The 20,186-nt window shown below is 45.0% G+C and overlaps 1 protein-coding gene across 2 annotated transcripts in view; it reads right to left on the bottom strand.

Annotated features, from left to right (window-relative positions):
* PRKCB (protein kinase C beta) overlaps positions 1 to 20,186 on the bottom strand; it is a 317,275-nt gene that overhangs the window by 179,074 nt on the left and 118,015 nt on the right. For both annotated transcript variants that reach the window (XM_032396231.1, XM_032396232.1), the window contains exon 3: positions 5,443 to 5,525. In XM_032396231.1, coding sequence (XP_032252122.1) covers positions 5,443 to 5,525 — 83 coding nt within the window. The remainder of the gene's footprint in view (positions 1 to 5,442; positions 5,526 to 20,186) is intronic.

The raw sequence follows: 20,186 nt of genomic DNA, 5'->3' as shown, positions 1-20,186 counted from the left end.
TCCTTCATTCCTCTTAAGTTTAAGACCATTTACCCACGAAGCCTATAATTTTGGGAGAAGAAAAGTTTCTTGGGCAATGTTCTCATTTCTTTTTTGGTTACTCGCCTATTCTGGTTTCCAATTTCTTCTTGAGACAAAATTGGCAAGTTAGAATTTCCTAGAAAATCATCCATTTCAACCAGATTTTCAAACACATTTTTATACATATTCATACATTATATATATAATATATACGTATTCTTTTTAATATATACATTCTTTTTAAATCTTCTATTTTCCTTTTATTAAATCTTTAACATTTAGCTCATGATTTATCATTTTTAATGTATTTCTTCATAAAGTGAGACTGGATTTAAAAACACAAAAAGAGGGGTGCCTGGCTGGCTCAGTCGGAAAAGTATGTGACTCCTGATCTCAGGGTCATGAGTTCAAGCCCCACAAGGGTGTAGGGATTACCAAAAAAAAAAAAAAAACTTTTATTAAAAATTAAAAAATAAAATAAAAACACAAAAGGATATGCTCAACATCAGTGTGCATCATCTTTAACTGCCCTGACCCAGTGATGTAATCGGGAGGACACAGGGCATAAAATGGGTTTTATTCTGCATCTTGACTATAAACAGTAAGAAATCATTGCTAAAACCATAAAATGTTGAAGAAAGTGTCTTTAGACAAAGCAGCTAAGGAATCCTTTTGTAACTTCTGTCCTGCCTGGCACAGAGCCCTTGCTCAACAAAATTAGCTATTATCATTGGCTATTATTCCTTGGCAGGTCACAAGGTAACCTGCATCCCTTCTCAAGTAGGAGAGACAAATCCAGGGATTAATAATAATTCAGAAACCATTTGCTGAGTGCCTTTTTTTTGTGCCAGACACTATTCTGGATGTGGCTCAAGCAGTCTCTCATTGAATATTCACCAAAAAAAAAAAAAAAAAAGAACTATGATTTTAGGTATTATTTTCCTCATTTTAAAGAGATGAACTAAGGATCACAGAACTTAAGTTATTTTCCCAAGATCGCTGGAGGAGTAAGTAAATGAGAGCAATGGAATTTGACACCAAGGCTGTCTGGACCCAAAGTCCAGGCTCTTTTCTCAGACTTGGAGGTTTTGTGTCAAGTCATGGAAATGGAGACAGCAATTACTTCACAAGGGCAGGCTCGGGGTGGAGGACTGTAGAGAATTATGAGTACATTCAAGATTCGGGGATAGAGAGAGCAATCGCCAGGCCCTTAGCCTCTTGTATCAAGGGCTTCCTGCGTTGCGGGCACTGTGCTAAGCACTTCACACAATGGTTTCCTAATCCATTTGCTGTTGATGCTGTTGTGTTTGTTGTTAACCCTTTTTCATTTTAAGGATTTTTAAAAAATTATTACAACAAACCTATGTGGTTGGTACTAATATCCTAGTTTACAGAGAAGGAAACTGAGACACAGAGAAGGAAAATGATACACCCAAGGTCCCCCTAATGAGTAACTTGCTGAGACAGGACCTGACCTCAGATATGTCTGACTGTGGAGCTCACAGGCTTAACCACCATTGTCTTTGGACATGATCAAGACATTGCCTAGCTTCCCACTTGTAGCTGGAGATGGCTAAATCATACAGGAACATGGGGCAGGGAAATAATGAGATGCGTCCTCTTATGAGGTTGGCTATGACTCCCTGAACCACACTAACATCTGCGGATCTTTTATGAAGTCCCGTGTGATGGTGCCCAGGAATTCTGTTCTACCACTCAGGTTAAGAGGATCTCAGTAGATTGACCAGAGATTCTCCCCCCACAACCTCCATGAAGAGTGGAGTCTATTTCTTTCCCACCTGAATCTGGGCTTGGTCATTAGACTACTTTGTCCAGTGGGACGTTATCAAACATGGTATGTGTTGGGACATGCTCTCTTGCTCCTCTCGGAGCCCTGAAACCACCATGTGAACAAGCCAGAGTGAGCCAGCTGGAGGATGACAGGTGATGTGGAGGAGAACCAAGGGGCCCAGGCTGATAAGGGACTCACTGCCAGTCATGTGAGTGGGGCCATCCTAGATCATTCTGCAGACACAGGCGAGAACCCCTTAAATTTGGTGCCCAGGGCAAGTACCCCGCTTGACTCACCCTAGTTCTGGCCCCAAGAGACAAGTCCCCTTTTCTTATTCTGAGACGATCTCTCAGGAGGCTGGGTATGTGGTTAGTATTCTGAGTGCATTCATAGAATGTCATATGTAATGCTTATGGTGGTACCAGAGGCTTGGTCTCTCTACAAGGTCCAAGAGAGAGCAGAATTGAGAGTTTCCAACCAGGGGAGACCAAGACCATGCCTGCAGATGACCAGAAGTCAACAGCCAGAAACTCTGCCATATTTTGAGGTCCTCCATTGGCTGATGCCTATATATATATCGTCTATTCCCATTTGCATGGAATGGTTGGGTCAGTGATTGAAGTCACCGGGACAGAGCTTGGTTCATCAAGTTTCCGCAGGTAGCCTGATATGCCGTAATGTGGACCTATCTGTAGAAGAACACCAACTACACAAAGTTCTACTAATGTCCAGACCATTCCTTGGCTCAGACAGGGCTTAGAATAGCAGACGGGTAGAGGATGGAGCCTAGCACATTCCCTTTGCATAGGTGGAGACTGTGCTTGCCTGCTCCATGAGCTCGCTGCACACCAGTTCCTCCAAGGTCACGCAGGAGGAGGGCATCCCTCCAGGACTGCAGGAGTCTCACTGGCAGCCAAAAGAGAGCCTGGCCAGGTTGGTGAGCAGGTGTGGCCAGATCTTTAATCATGTCTCCAGCCATGGACAGGAAAAGGTCAATGAACTGAGTCAAGCCAGTTGAGGAGTCTGGACCAGTTCATCCTCCTTGGTGCCAGCTGACCTTCTTGGAACTGTGTCCAGAGATAGAATCATTCCAAGTCGGCTGCCAAATCCTATGCATGCTGGCCGCAGGGAGTACCGCATGCCCTTCCCCACCCCCGAAGCAATGAATGGCTGGGCTTCTCCATTCATAGAGACAGGGGTCTCCTACCACTTATGGAGCCTACACACTCCTCGGAAGGCCTGCCAAGTGGCAGGCAGAGGGCCCGTTAATTCTTCAGACTTACGTGGTAGCCATCTGTCCTAGCCACCTGCCCGGCATATATTCACTGTTATTCATTATCACTGCCATCATCATCCTCACATATATAGCTCTTGCCATGAACCAGACGCTTTTACAGGTACGTATACACTGGACACTCTTAACAAGGTTATAAGATGGGGACTATGATTTTATCCATTTTTCAGCAGAGGGATCTAGGGACAAAGAGATTTAAGTACTTTGTTTTGCCCAAGGTCACACATATCTGAGCCTAGGAATGCTGGCTCCATCCATAGTCTATGGTTTTAACCAGTACACTTCTGCTTCTCCAGTTCTCCGAGGGACCATGGCTCCCTGACTCCTAAATCACGGGGTGGCCACACGGGGGGAGGCACCTAACCAGACCTGGCCAAGCAGCATAACTATCCTCTGTGTCTGAAGCCAGTCTACCCTCGGGCTTTTCAGCTTCGGGGACCAAAAGTTTCCCTTTTCACATAAACCAGTTTGAGTGGAGTTTCTGTCTCAGGCAACAGAAAAAGCCAACGAATATAGACCAGATGTAGGAAACGCCAGCCTCTTGGCTGCAGTGTGAGACTCAAGCCTCAGGCTGCAGGAAGCTTCAGAGCTCCATAATGGAGCCAGGCTGCCACCCCAAACTTCCCCACCTGTTTTCCTGGGGACGAGAGAAGGAACTGCACTAAAAGTGCCAGGAACTGTGAGCTCAGAGAACATGGTGAACAGTCCCATCTTCATCTCTGCAGGCAAGTCTGGAAGGGCTTTCGTGGTTCTGGGCTACTTGGGATCCTTAAACCCAAGTACCAGGTTCCAAGCAAAGGAACTGCCCTACAAGCTCCAGAGTGTTCGTGTGGCTTCGGTGACAGTTCTGCCCCTGATGTGTAGCGAAGTGGCAGATGACCATGTACAGAAGGCTGACAACAGTCCTCAAATGCAATGACAGAAGGTAGTCGCCACTCACTTCTGGCAAGCTGTCCGCTGTCAGATCTAAGTGGGTAAGGACAGGGCCAGTAATGAAGACCATGCCAATGGGGAAAATTCTAGGAAGGTGAACCAAAGCAGGAACAAAATAAGAGAACTAGAGGTGACAGATGCACATGGGGTCTGCTGAACACAGCTCATCACTGGGCCAAGGGAGGAGTGTGCACGGTGGGAAGTCCTACCAGGGCACTTTCAGCAACGTGTTAAAGAATACCCCAAATGATGAGACTTTACTAAGAGGAGCTTCTTATCTCACAGATGCAGTCTGGGCATAAGAGAACTCACAGCTGGCTCAGCAGCTCAACAGTGTCATCAATGACCCAGGTTCCTTCGACTCTTCCAATCTGTGATGCTCAGGATGCAAGTACATCTCCCTCATTAACCCAAAAGTGCTGCCACAACCCCATCCATTGTATCCTCACACAAAAACACCCAACAGGAAAAAGAAAGGGGTGTCTGCTTTTATCAGAAAGGGAAGTCTTTCCTGGAAGCTCTCCCCAGACTTCCCCCAAGGTCCCACTGAGCAGGACTGGGTCACATGATCTTTCACTAACTACAAGTTAGTGATGCAAGTATCAGGCATTTCCAGCTTGTAGCATGAGAGGCAGCCTCTGCCAGAAAGAAGAGAGTGAGGGCTAGGAATGGCTGTTGAGTAGATGATCAACAATGTACTCCAAGCTTTGGACAAACTTAAACCAAAGCTTTTGCCATATCCTTATAGAGCCCATGGGGTCATTCACTTAATAGTTTCCTTAAGTCAACTTATCTTTCGTTTAACCTAAATATCTTTATTTAGGTAGGAAATTCTCTATCCCTACCATAAATTCAAAACCATTACTAGGTACATTTTTCCAATCCATATTAAAATAAGTTCATACTGATTAAAATAAAACTTATTTGCCTGTTTTACCCAGAAGGATCCCCCCGCCCCATCAATAGTAGCCAGGCTTTGGGATGCATGGTAGCAGGATAAACCCATTTCCCTCCTAATTCTTGGGCCCTGGTATCAAGAATTCCCTAACAAAGAGCTGTAAAGTACATCCTAAGGTACCATTCTAACTATCTTTTTAGAGTTGCAGGAACAATTTAGCAGCTCACCACCACTCTCCATGCCCCAGCCGTAAAGATGAAGGCATTTAGCAAAACCATAGTAGGGGAACTAGTTGGTTTTGTATACCATCATACCTCACTCCCAAAATGTTTTGTTTTGTCCTTCCTGTTAAAATGAAAAATGTCTCAGAGGCTGTAAGGACCACCCCCTGTCTTGGAATAAGAACAGCCCACCTTTTCTTTTTTTGGTCTAAGCACAGCCATATTTACCCAAAAGGACACACTGACTATGGGTGGATAAAGGGGACCAGTGCCCGTTACTTACATCGGAGGCTGGGCCTTTGTCGGCGCCTGGGCAGGAGAAGGTGACAAACTCATGGCACCGCTTGTGCACCACAAAACAGCAGACTGCAAAAGAGAAAACAAGGGTAGGAGGGAGGGAGGGAGGAAAGAAGGGAAGTGGAGAGGAGGAAGAGAGGGAAAAGGGGGGAAAGAGATCATTAAGCCTGGACTTCGCAACAAGAAAGGTTTTATGGCAAAATGAACAATGGCTTCAGCTCCCCCACCTTGCCCTTTACTGAAACCAAACTGCTACTGCATCTGGCAAATCAGTTAAACTTCTAAAGGTAACTGGGGTTCAAAAGATCACAAATACTCAAAATTACACCACCCCCCAGAAGATCCCTTCAGTTGTCAGGTCTTGTGCTGGTTTTGAAACACAACGTGGTTTCTTAGATCGGGCACCACATGAAGTAGTCGGCTTGGGTTTAGGTCCAGAATGCACAAGGAGCACATATATTTAAACACTAGAATCACACGCAGAGAGACGTGCATAACACGAAGGGCCACGTAGAAAAACAGAGTGAGCAGGCGTGGCAGACCCGTGCCCTCATCTCACCCAAAAGCAATGCCAACTGAGTGCAAGAGTGGAGGAAAAACCTGCAATGTTTCCTTTGTTACTCTAGTAGTTTGCAACCGAATACACACATACATATATTTGAACTCCAGTGAGTTAAAGGCACCTATGATATGGCTCCCCCATCTGGGGATGCTATCGCTTAGGGGAACGGGTGGTCAGAGACTGTATTAAATCTAACTTTTATAAACTCTAAACGGTGGGCTCCTGGAGGACATGTACCACGCTGTAGGAACCAGCTCAGAATCTTTCCAAAGAGCATTCTCAGCGAATGAAAACAGGCCAGGAAAGTTCACAACTATCCCTAGTGAGACAAGGGACCTGGGCAACAATCAGTGGCTGGTAACATCACAAGAAGACTCGCTCTGCCTACCGATGAAAGTACCAGGAAGTACTCCACCACCTACGAGGTACTCTTGCCAAAATAATCAAACCTGAATCAGTTCAAGCCTTTTGATCTAACTACCAATTTACAGAAAATACAAGTGACAGAGGCATATGTTAAATGGCATCACAGGGAAGCAATGAGAAAAAAAGAATTTTTTTTAATTTTATTTTATTTATTTATTTGAGAGAGAGAATGAGACAGAGAGAGCATGAGAGGGTCAGAGGGAGAAGCAGACTCCCTGCCGAGCAGGGAGCCCGATGTGGGACTCGATCCCGGAACTCCAGGATCATGACCTGAGCTGAAGGCAGTCGCTTAACCAACTGAGCCACCCAGGTGCCCCAAAAAAGAATTTTTTTTTTTTAATACACAGCAATGCTCCCTTCTCTGCTGACCCTCTCCCTCACACACATCTACTGCAAGACAAGTAGATCTGCACAATCCCCTCCCCCTTCCACAGGACCTGCTTTTATAGCCCCAGAGGCTGGGGAGTACGTATGTTCACACTCTCTCTCTCAAATAAATAAATAAAATCTTTAAAAAAAATAACTCAGGGGGCACTTAGGTGGCTTGGTTGGTTGGTTGGTTGAGCATCTGACTCTTGATCTCAGCTCAGGTCTTGATCTCAGGGTCGTGAGGTTAAGCCCTGCACTGGGCTCCACACTGGGCATGGAGCCTACTTAAAAAAAAAAAAAAGATTCAGTATGACAGGAAGGAGAAAGGGAGGGTTATAGATGGAATATAAATTAATCATGATTGATTATTACTTGAACCTGAGTGATGGACACATGAGGATTCATTATACCAAGCTATCTACCTTAATAGATGTTTGATATTTTTCGCAATACAAAATTTTTAAATTCCCATGGTTGGGAACCAAGAAGATGTCCAAAGAGGCCAATTTCTTTCTCCTTTGCTTACTCCCTTTTCTGTTTTAATAGCTACTGCATCTTATAAGTTATATATGCTTTGTATGAAGACATTTGTGTCAAATCCTATACAAGTGTGTGTGTGTGTGTCTGCTCTGTGCCTATATGTTTATGAACCTTGAGAGAAATTTACGAACAGTGGTCAACAAAAGCCAGTGATGGTTATCTCTGGGCAGTAGGATTGCCCATCGTGTGAACCAGACCAATGACATCTGGACAAATCCACCATGAGGATGACTCTGTGACCTGAAGTCTTCTTGAGCACCATCCCCAGCCTCATTCTTTTTTGTCTAACCACACCCTCAAATACATCATTGGAACATAATGTCCTTGATGTGCTCTGGAGATATGACTATGACACACAACTATCCTTGAGCATCTCTCCCAGGTGTATACCAACACGTATTCCCCAGCCTCTGGGGTTATAAAAGCAGGTCCTATGGAAGGCGGGGGTGGGGGGGGTGGGAGGGGGTGGAGATCTACTTGTGTTGCAGCCACCCAAGACCTGCTTCTGTCCCTAAGTCCCCTTACTAAATCATTTCTTATCAAGCTGGACTTGGCCTTTTTCCTTGGTCCTTCAACCCCTTCAGCCTTTGGAGGTCATTTTGCACATAGCTCCCTTTCACAGAACACCCGTTATTTTCACTTTCAACCTTACGTTTTTCTACATTGTTCAGAATGTTTTCAATGAGTATATACTAGTTATATAATCAGGTGAAATAAGCCTACTTCCATTTTGAAACAAAATCAAGAGTCAAAGAAAAACACAGGTCAGGGGATGAAAAATATTACTGCCCAAACTGGAAACTCAGTGGTTGGGCTGATAACTGAATGGGCATGCCTAAAGAGGAACTTGGCAAACTGGAAGTCTAAATTGAGTGACTGTCCCAGAATTCCACAAAAAGGGTGAGAAGGAATCAAAGAAATGATGCAAAACCTGTACGATAGATCCAAAAATTTTAATACCCATCTAAAAGGACGTTCAAGAGAGAATGGTAAAGGTCTAATCAAAGAAAACAGAAAAAGAAAATTCCCTGAAGATTAAGAAAAGAAAGAAATTATCAAGCATCCATAGGTATGAAGGAAGAAAAGACTGAAGGGTGAGGGTATCTGAGATCATTCCAACATGTCCAGCAGGCGCAGGAAGAGGACAGAGATAAGATTACCAACAACAGAACAAAAATAATTTTGACATCAGATTTCTCATCTGCAGTTCTGAATTCTACAATATGATAGAGCAGTAGCTTCAAAGGCTTAGGAAAAGTTATTTCGACCTAAAACCTCATATAAAGCCAAACTGGTATTCCAGAGGGGGTCCAAAATAAAGGCATTTCCAGAATACAAGGACTTAGAAAATTTACTTCCCACAAAAGAAGTACTAGAGTTTATACACCCCACAAAACAATAACCAAAACAACTGAATGAAAAGAGGCAGAAGCAATAGTGGTGAAAGAAAGAACAAAAAACAGAGGGAGGGGCGCCCAGCTGGCTCAGTCAGTGGAGTGCGCGACTCTGGATCTCTGGGTTGTGAGTTCGAGCCTCACCCTGGGTGTAGATATTACTTTAAAAATTAAAAATCTTGGGTGCCTGGGTGGCTCAGTCGTTAAGCGTCTGCCTTCAGCTCAGGTCATGGTCCCACGGTCCTGGGATCGAGCCCCGTATCAGGCTCTCTGCTCCGCGGGAAGCCTGCTTCTCCCTCTCCCACTCCCCCTGCTTGTGTTTCCTCTCTCGCTGTGTCTCTCTCTCTGTCTGTCAAATAAATAAATAAAATCTTTAAAAAAAATAAAATAAAATAAATAAAATAAAAATTAAAAATCTTGGGGCACCTGAGTGACTCAGTCGTTAAGCGTCTGCCTTCAGCTCAGGTCATGATCCCAGGATCCTGGGATTGAGCCCCACATCGGGCTCCCTGCTCAGCGGGAAGCCTGCTTCTCCCTCTCCCACTCCCCCTGCTTGTGTTCCCTCTCTCACTGTGTCTCTGTCAAATAAATAAATAAAATCTTTTTTAAAAAAATTAAAAATCTTAACACACACGCATACACACACATGCATGCATGCGGACGCGCGCGCGCACGCATACACACACACACACAAAGAGGGAGAGGAAAGGGGGAAGAATCTAAGTCATAAGAAATGGGGGGTGGATGCGGCGCCTCGGTGGCTCAGTCGGTTAAGCGTCTGCCTTCGGCTCAGGTCATGATCCCAGGGTCCTGGGATCAAGCCCCACATCGGGCTCCCTGCTCAGTGGGGAGCCTGCTTCTCCCTCTCCCTCTGTCTACTACTCTGCCTACTTGTGCTCTCTCTCTGTCAAATAAATAAATAAAATCTTTAACAAAAAAAAAGAAAGAAAGAAATGGGGGTGGGAGAATGGCCATAACATGGAGATGTGCTAAGAGTCTTGTCTCATTCCTCAAAAGGTTATAGATATTGAGAAACCCCATGTAAGGCATTGTAAGTTTGAATATGTGTGTTAACAATTAAGAACAAAAGGGCGCCTAAGTGGCTCAGTCGGTTAAGTGTCCAACTCTTGATTTCAGCTCAGGTCATGATTCAGGGTCATGGGATCAAGCCCCACGTGAGGCTCTCCACTCAGTGGGGACTCTGCTCGAGATTCTCTCTCCTTCTCTCACTGCCCCTCCTCTCCCATTTACGCTCTCTCTCTAAAAAAAAAAAATACAAGAATAGAAATATTATGCACACTACTAAAAGAAAAAACTGGACAAAGAAAACTCAATCCAACTATATACTTCAAAAGGCCCTCCCACATGCCCCAATTTCATATAAATATTATTCTTTTTTTTTACTTGTCTACGTCATGACTTGCTCTTTAAATTCTTTAATCCATCTGTAATTTCTTGCCACCTGATGTGCATGGGAATCTACTTTGCCATTTTTTTCCTAATAGGTGATCAATTGTCCCAATATGTTTTATTGAATAACCCGCCCCTTTCCCACTGATTTCAAATGCCAACTTTATTATATGCTAAATAATTATATACACTAGGGTCTGTCTCTGGGCCTTCTGTTCTGTTTCACTGCTCTGTCTTGGAGTACAGCAATATGGGTTTTAATTATAGTCGCTTTAGAATATGTTATATCTTGGCAGGGCAAGTCCTCTCTCATTATCTTTACTTTCAACATTTTCTTGGCAATCACCGCATGTTTATTCTTCCAAGTGAACTTTAGAATCAGTTTACCAGGCTTTTAAAAATACCAAAGGAATTCTTATTGGAATTGCATTTAGTCAACCCCCCCACCCCCGCCGTCAAAGAAACACTCACCGGAACTTTGAAATTGTCTCAAACTTAGAAATTAAATTCCATACAGCTGCCACTTTTACGAGTCTTTCTATAAGGAATAGGGTGTCCCCTTATTAAAATCTGACTTCATGTCTCCCAGTGAAGCCTTCGATTTCTCTACACATTTCTCATTTTGTATTAGGGGAGGAGTTTTTATGTGATTGTGATTTGGACACTTTTTCCATTTTGTTTTCCAACTGGTGATGGCTTACAAATAGGGAAGCAATATATTTATTTTGTAGGCACTTTTTTTAAACTCCTAATAGTTTTTTGTGGGTTTTCAGTTGCTTTCTTTGTGTTTTCCAGGTAGAGAATCACATTTGCTCCATTGACAATATTTTTCCTTTACCCTCCTGATAGATATGCCTCTTTTCTTTCCTTATCTTTTTCCCCCTTCTCATATTTCCATGTCTATAACTTTCAGAACACTGTGGAACAAAAGGGATGAAAACAGACAGTCCGTTCTAAGCTTTTAGCAGCTTCATTCCTCCCTCACTCTCTTCTCAAACTAACTCTTGGAATTGATATTTGCCTTGGGAATTGTCCGTAGGATTCTCCTCAATGTGTGTTCATGGCGTGTGCTCATCTGAGATGATGAAATGCCCCTTCTCATTCCTTCTTCACATTGTATTGTTAGGTAGTCTCTCTATTTTTTCCAGAGGTTTGTCTCCTTCATTGTCAATTTTATTTATTTATTTTTTTAAGTAGGCTTCACACCCAGCGTGGAGCCCAACGCAGGGCTTGGACTCATGACCCTGAGATCAAAACCTGAGCTGAGATCAAGAATCAGAAGCTTAACTGACCGAGCCACCCAAGCATCCCCTTTTCTATAATTAAAGACGTGGATATATTTCTCAGTTTGACTGCATTTTTTTCCCCTACATTATTCATTGTTACTTGTACTTTTATTTGCCCTGGTTAGTTTAATTGTACTACTTATTCATATTTGTACTTGTATTACTTGCTGGTTAGCAGTATGAATTCAGGAGTCAATGGCCAGGTTTGGATCCCGCATCATTTGCAAACTGTAATACTTGGGTACATTATCTTTTCTCCCTGTGCGTCAGTTTCTTCTCTGGAAAATGATGGTGATAACAACAACACCCGTATCATAGGGGAGTTGTCGGAATTAAATGAGTTAATCCACGCTCAATACTGTGCCTAGCATATCCTGAGTATTCAGCAAATGTCTGCTGCTTGTACTTACTGTTCTTTCTCAAGCTTCTTGAATGAACTGCTCAGTTAATATACTCCCGTTCTTCTTCATTAAAAATTAAAGATTTTAGGGGTGCTTGGGTGGCTCAGTTGGTTAAGCGTCTGCCTTCAGCTCAGGTCATGATCAGGGGTCCTGGGATCAAGTCCTGCATCGGGCTCTTTGCTCATTGGGGAGCCTGCTTCTCCCTCTGCCTCTCCCCCCTCCGCAGCTTGTGTTCTCTCTCACTCACTCTCTCTCTCAAATGAATAAATAAAATCTTAAAAATTTTTTTAATTAAATATTTTAAAGCTAAAAACCTCCCTTTCAAGTACAGCTTTGGTGGCATCCTGTGTCTAATACCGAGTTGCCATTTTTAAGTTTTAAATAGCCAGCCCTACTACTTTTCTTTATAGTGATTTAATTAGTTAGTCTACTACGGTTCTAATTTCTTCTTCAACCCAGAACTCTTTAGAGAAGTTGTTCCCCACCACCACCATTTATAAGTCATCTCACTAGTCTTTTCTTCAAAACATCTAAAATATCCGTCAAAATCTTCATCATCCTTAGTCTCTCTGAGGCGGAGGGGGGCTCCTCTCTACTTTCCTAGCATCTGCTCCAATTCCAGTACATAACTGATATTTAGTAAACCAGTTTACATAACTGATATTTAGTAAACTCTTTACTTTGTGAATGAATGAACAAAAGAATGAATAATCATCAGCCACAGAAAAAGAAGAAAGCCCAATCAACCTCATGGTACATGTAGCTCCTGGCTGGCTTTCCAAAGACCACCACCACAGACAGGGGTAGTGGTACCAGCCATTGTCAAGGTCTCTTGAACGCAGCCATCCAGTTAACCATGAAAAAAATAATCTATCCTGAGCAAGGTAGAATCAATATGCCAGGTGACTTGACTATACTCTATGGAGCATACTCTATGGAGAAGCTGGGAACACACTAGAAAGTTGATGAGCTTCTGGTGCAGGAACTTCTTATACCCAATGTGTTTCTGAAAGTTGTGCAAATCAAATTTCCCATTAACTAAAACACTATGAAGAAAAGTAGTAGGGCTGGCTATTTAAAGAAACAAACTAAATCCTTTTGTGATACAAATAAACACCCCCTCATTTCTGTTTGGCAAATTCAGGGTAAAACCAGTTTTGCTGAAATAAGAGACAACACTTACTGAGCTGCTGAAACTCGCACCAGGTCCTACTTTCAAACAGGTACCTGGTAAGAGCCAAGAATTCCTCGATGCTTCATGGTTTATTCAACAGCTCTTTGCTCTGCGGAACTTAAAAGCCTGCAGCCTACAGCCCTCGGAAGCTGATCTGTAGCCATGCTTTATTAGGACCACACAACAGAGCCTCCAACTCAAATGCCTAGGGGCCAGGTGAGCAATGAAAATGTCTGAGAATTCATGCATGACTTGTCTAAAAGGGGAAACTGCCACTCAGCTCCAGCAGAGAATGAGATAAAGCTCCAGCTCTGTCTGCCTCCACCCCTCCCTTATTCCATGTAAGGTCGTGAAGGTTCCCGGTCAGCTTTGTAGGTGGAAGAATGCCTTCCACCAACCCTCATCAAAGATGTCCACATCCTAATTAATCCCTGGAACCTGGGAATGTTACCTTGCATGGGAAAATGGACTTTATAGATGGGATTAAATTAAGGATCTTGAGATGGAAAATTATTCTGGATTATACTGGTGGGACCAATGTAATCACAAGGGTCTTTACCAGATGGGGGCAGGAGGGTCAGAGGAGGAGATATGACAACAGAAGCAGAGTTTGGAGTAATGATGCCTTTGCTGGAAAGGAACACAAGCCAAGGAGTGTGGGTGGCCTCCAGCAGCTAGAGAAGGCAAGGAATAGATTGTCCCCTGGGGCATCCAGAAGGAATGCAGCCCTGCCCACACCTTCATTTTAGCCCCATAAGACCCATTTTCAGACTTCTGACCTCCAGAACGATAAGATTATAAATTCGTGTCGTAATAAGCTACCATGTTTGCAGTAACTTGCTATAGCAGCCATAAGAAAATAATATCCCAGCTAATGGTTGATCCCAGAAGCAGAAGACCATAGTCAAAGGCCCAGGAGACTTCTCCGGAGCATCTGCCCCAAGAACGCCTTGGGATCCCTACTTTGTCTCACAGGGCACCCCACCCCCAAATTCCCAAATCTAACCACTATAATTTATTCATTGCCTCCAAGGAGGGTTGAATCAAGTCATCAACATTTTATTTTTTCTCTTTGGATCTGATTCTCCCTTTCTACCTTATTCTCACTAGGGTCTACAGTAGAAAACTGACATCCCTAGAAGCAATCTTTGTCCCTGAATCTGTATCCACCTGTGACAGAAATTCCGGCACTGGTTGCAGGTATCTGTGTTCGGAGAAGAAAGAAAAGGGCCCTTGGGTCTTTCCTCAACTCTCATCTGTCTCAGGAGGCCCCCAAAGAGCCAGCTTTCAAGGGACAAAATCCTGTCTTCTGCCAAGAGTTCCAGGCCAGGCTTGTGGGATCCGCTGGACCTGACTGTGAACCCTCATTTACCACCTAGAAGCTGAAGCTATTCACTACGCCTCTCAGAGCCTCTGTTTGTCTTCTCCAAAATGGGAATAATAACGGCACCTACTCTCAGAAAGCTGTTGCAAGGTCCAAATGAGGCAACACATGGTGGAAATGGGCATTCAAGCTGGAGCCACCAGCGTGCAAATCTTGCTTTGCTAAGGCTGGGGAGGATCCCTTTTTGCTACCGGGGCAAAGCCAATTCACAGGCATGGAACTCTGCCTAATGTCAAAGGTGAAGTGGGGCTGCCCCAGAGGCTGTCCCGAACCATCTCCATGATAAAAGGCACCGTTTCCAACCAACACCTAGCTTCCTGGCTTTCAGAAGACTGACCCAACGTGGCCATGCCACTTGAGTCCACAGACGGCTGTCACACCCATGCTGTCACCTGAGCCGTGCCACGACCCTGTGAGGAAGACGCGCTGACCTGCATTGTGTCGACAGGGCTGCTGATGCTCAGAGAGAAATGATGTGCCCGAGGGCGCCCAGCTAGTACGTGGCGGCGCCTGTGCTTGAAACCAGGTCTGTCTTCCTCTGGAGCCCACACACCACTTACACGGTGTCACTGCATTGGTGTGTGTCATCTCTCTCACTGTTCCAGAAGAAATCCGCCCCCACTTTCCTCACCCCCGCCATCCAGTCAGTTGCTAAATCCTACTGCATCTTCCTTCGCAACATCTTTTGTGCCATATCCTCCTGTATGTTCCCCGCTGATGCCACCCTAACTGCCCCCAGCGACTCAGACGGTCAATCCTGCCACCAAGCCTTAACTGGGCTCCCCAGAAACGGATGAGTCCGCCTTGATAGCTCATCCCTATGCGCCAAAGGTTTCCACAGCCATAAAGGAGACGAGGCTACCCGTGTCACATGATCGCTATGAAATCTAAATGAGACATCATGTATAAATGCACAGAAGCGGGCCGCCTGGGTGGCTCAGTCGGTTAAGCGCCTTTGGCTCAGGGCATGATCCCGGGGTCCTGGGATTGAGCCCCACGTCGGGCTTGCTGCTCGGCAGGGAGTCTGCTTCTCCTTCTGACCCTCCCCACTCTTGTGCTGTCTCTCTCTCTCAAATAAATAAAATCTTTAAAAAAAATGCACAGAAGCAGGGCACAAAGTAAGCTCTCAATGAAGGTTAATTTACTTCCTTCCAGGTTAAAGGGGTTCGCCAGACAAGCTTTGCAGTCAAGCTGCCTGGATTCTACACCAGAGCCATATTTATTAGCTCTGCGACCTTGAATAAGTCCATTGACCTTGCTGTGTTCCCGTTCCCTAGCCCATAAAATAGAAATTTTAACTACTTTCCTCACAGAGTTGTTAGGAGGATTGAATGAAGGAATCTTAGCATAGTGTATGACACAGCAAGTGCCAAATAGATACTAAGTACTGTCAGTAAGATTCCTACCTGCAAACCCTCCACCCCATGCAGCCTATACCGTCTTAGAATAATTCATGCTCTGAAGACTCACTTTTTATATTACGTCCCTGCTCCGACACATTCCCCGGCTGCCCATTGCCTAAAGCTGCGCTGTCCAACATGGCAGCCACTAGCTGCATGGGGTTACGCCAATTTAAATTAATTAGGGAAAATTTCAAATTGAGTTCCTCATTCACACTAACCACATTTCAAGTGCTCGAGAGTCCCATGTGGTGAGCAACTACCATCCTGGACACGCATCGTTGAAAGTCATATTGGACGGCACTGGCCAAAGAATAAAGTTCAAATACTGCAGCCTGGCATCCGTGCCCAGTATGCCCACAGTATAACTTTACTCTTCTGACTCCACTGCCCCACGCCCCTGCCCAGGCTGGGTGACTCTCCCTTTCTATAATGTATTTTGCTCATTCCCTACGGTGCAAATTTGTTCCACAAACATATCTGTGCCAGAAGCCCCTCGCATGCGGTCCGCAGAAGAAATGTCAGGCAGATGGGCTCCCATCAGCGGGCCGAAGGGCAGACTGGAATAGAAATGGCACATTCCACACGATAGCTCAGGAGCCCCATGGGACAGACAATGGTGGGCTCATCCCCCCTACTTTGAAGCAGGGGCCACAAACTCAAATGCCTACTGAGGCCAGGCCTTGTGACTAAGTGAGGCAAGCGGTGTAATACGGCAGGGAAGGGGAAGGGTGGCTGAGCGGAACTGAAGGGCACATGCCCATCCCAGGGACACTCAGCTCCATCCCACAGGAGCCCTGGGATCACTGGTCCACATTGCCAGATAGGACTTTTTTTAAAGCTCCGTGCAACCCATCCAAAGACATCTGAGTCCCTCCAGTTTACAGGCTCTGTTTTAGTCGGTCATCCTGACTCACTCTGGTTACATGTTATCTCTTGGTGAACATATCCCCAACCACAGAATAGGAATAAGACCACCTACTTCATATAGGATTATGAGGATGAGACCAGATTAATATGCCTGGAGTATGCCTGCCTGCCATCTAATTCTTAATAAAAATATGAATGAATGCATGAACAACAAATGGATAAATGGATGACTTGGCTTTTTGGTCATTGCCACATTCAGAAATTGCTCACCACGGCTGAGTCAAGAGGAAGGCAGCTAGGGCCAGGGGCAGTGGGGCAGTATGTGTGGATCCATAGGCGGCTGGCCCCAAGAGTCAAGCCACATGAGCTCAGACGGCCACCTCATGGTCCTGTGTAGCTGCCTAGAGTGTGCAGTGAGAATTTCTCTTTAAAACGGTATGCCATGCTTCTGGTTTCAAATTCAAACACTGCAGATGAGCATACAGTTGAGAATCACTACATTACTCCATCATTGGAGGGAACTATTACCCTCTCCAGTTTCTTGTGTGTCTTTCTAGAAATATTCTCCGTGTGTGTGTGAGCTCATGTGAGTCTACACCTATATGTGGAGTGAGACATTCTGTATTTCCATTTTGGTTTTTTTAAATCTAGCTCTCTTTTGTTTTCCCCATATCATGCAACTCTACACCACTGGTTCTCAGCCCTGGAGACACTGAGTCACTTGGAGTTTTTAAAACAAATCAGTGCCCAGGTCCCACCTCCAGAGATTCTGATTAAGTGGGGAGGGATGGGGGGTACGGGGGGAGAGGCCGAGGGTAGGTACATTTAAAAAGCTCCCCAGATGATTCAAGTGTTGAAAAGTAAGCTGATCTGCACACCCCGCTCATGATTTTCCCAAACTAACACATCTGGAGGCCCATTCTATCTCAATATGCAGAGAATAACCCCATTCTGGTTCTGCAGCTGCATCTTATTCCATCACATGGGTAGGCTACCATTTATTTACCCAGTCTCATAAGGAATTCCTAAAGCTCTGAGGATAATGATTTCTTCCTGTAAGAGAGGAAGAAGCAAGAGCAAACTTCATGTCTTTATCAACAGCCAAGCACTACGGAGGTTGGGGGTTCGGAACACAAAAGCAAAAGCAATAAACTTGCAGTGGTTAGCAGTTGCAGGAAAGGAATGTTTTCTTTTATAACGTTACCAAACTTATTTAACCAAGCAAGATAAAGCAGTGGAGCCAACAAGAGGTAAATAATAGGCCTCAGAAGTAAATAAACCCGTGAGAAGAAAACCACCCCCCATTACCACCTTCTGCTCTACCAACCCTGGGGAGACAGGCCCCTGAGCAGGACAGCTGCTGGGAACATCCGGCTTGTTTGGATAACACATGGAGACTGTTCTTGACCCCTTGGCCTCCCCCCTTTTGATCAGGCCCCGAAGGTGGGGGCAGCAGGACATAATGGCATGGCCTCAGTGAAAATATCAACATCCCTTCCTTCACCAGGCATACCTAGCCCTAGGAGCGCTCAGATCAGAAGACCTACTCCCGAAACCAAGTGTGGTGGGCATCTCTTGTCTCTGCCTAACCAGCATCCATCCTTTGTGTTTCTTCCCCTTTGGAAAATTGTCCCTCTCTGACCCCCAGTTCCTGCGAGCCGGCTAAGGTGGCCCTCACCCTCCAGCTCCTGGAGGGTGGACATAGGACCCAGGCCACAGTGTGGATTCAGGGATGAGCATGTGACTCAAGCTCCCCAGGGAGAACCAGTTTCAGGACTTTTGCTGGAATTATTTGGAAAGAGGACGTCCTTTCCAGCAGTATTGCTAAGCTGGTAGGGAATGTGTCTGCCACCTTTATTATCTGTTCTGAAAGGGAGGCCAAGAAAGAGAAAAGAGGAGCTAGGAGATCTCTGATGACCGCATATGAGCGCCTTGATCCAACCAGGCCTGAATCTCCACCCCTCGACATTTCTAGGTAAGTTTTAAAATCCTTTGTTGCCTAAAACAACTTGAATTGAGTTTTTGTTCCTTCAAACCAAAGGACTTCTGATTAGTAAACCAAAAGGTGAGAAGCTGGAGACTGGCCAGTGAGGTCCCCTATTTTCTCCTGTGTTCCATGTATTCCTATAAATAAATAAACCTCTTTTCTTTTTTTAATTAGGGGTCTGATATTAAGAGCACTCAATTCAATCGGTCTATTTGGGGGAGTCGAGGAAAGGTGAGATATATGCCTCACTCTTCCCTTAATTCCTATAAATAGTGCAGCTCTCGATGAAGAAAAGTACACCTAGCAGTTGGCTCAGTAAGAGAGAGTGCCAGGAGATATAACAATTGACAAGTCTCCTTTATCCACAGACAGACACCTGTTACTTGGGCTTCTTTTCAGTAAGTGCAGGTGGGGTGGGCACATCCTCCTTGCTGATGCAACTGTGATTTACACCGTCTGCCTACTTCCAGCTCCCACCCTTGCTTATGAAGGAGGGACCACATAGCCACAAGGCCAAGGACTTTCTTGACATGACAATGAGTCGCATCCACCAAATTGTGCCTTTGGAGCTAGATAGCTTGAAGCCCAGAGATAAATCAATTCATGTCAATCTCGGTCCCCCAACTCACTCTAAAAAGCAAACAGAAAGCTTAATTCTCTGACTTACAACTCTGCAAAGAGTTGGGCATGGGGGGAGGGGGTGGTAACCTGCTATATGAATATTTGCAAAAAATCAAAGACAGGGCCATGGATGTTACAAAGGGTATCTGTTGGTTTTGCCTGCCCAGCACCCACTTCCCCTTCTTCTGGTAACTGGCATGTTGATCTTCCTTTGGGAAACCAGCCCTTCTCCACTGTATGCAGTCCTGATGGGTCTTGTCAGTCAAGGCTGCAGCTCTCCCCTGGCCAAGGGCTTAGCCACGTGACCCAAGATCAGCCAATCACATTCTTTCTCCTAGGAATTTGATTCTTGAATCAATACTGTGGCCCTGCAAAGGTTGCTCAGTTCCTGCCACCTAGACCCAAGAGCAACTCTGAACCCTGTACTTTCTAAGGCCTGGTATTGCGTGAATATGGTACCCCAGACACTTCCAATTGATTTTTTTTAAGACAACTAGAGTCCATTTCTGTCACTTACAAAGAACCAAACAACCCTAGCCACTTGAAAGACATCTGATCTCACCCCATTCTGATGCAAGCATCCTTCCTACGACATACCCAAGAGATAGATGGTCACCAAGCTTTCATTGCACACCTCCAGGACAAAAGGCTCTCCACCTCCTACAGACAACTCTACTATTAGAGAGTTCTTAAGACTGCACAGAAGGGGGCGCCTGGGGGCTCAGTCGGTTAAGCATCTGCCTTTGGCTCAGGTCATGATCGCGAGGTCCTGGGATCGAGTCCTGAATCGGGCTCCTTGATCAACGGGGAGTCTGCTTCTCCTTCTCCCTCTCTCCACCTCCTGGCTCCTGCTCTCTCTCACTCTCTCTCAAATAAATAAAATCTTTAAAAAAAAAAAAAGACTGC

The sequence above is a fragment of the Phoca vitulina genome, unplaced genomic scaffold, assembly GCF_004348235.1.
Source record: "Phoca vitulina isolate PV1807 unplaced genomic scaffold, GSC_HSeal_1.0 scaffold90, whole genome shotgun sequence".
Taxonomy (NCBI): domain Eukaryota; kingdom Metazoa; phylum Chordata; class Mammalia; order Carnivora; family Phocidae; genus Phoca; species Phoca vitulina.
Note: the sequence above shows the minus strand (reverse complement) of the source record. Positions and strands in the feature narration are given on the sequence as shown.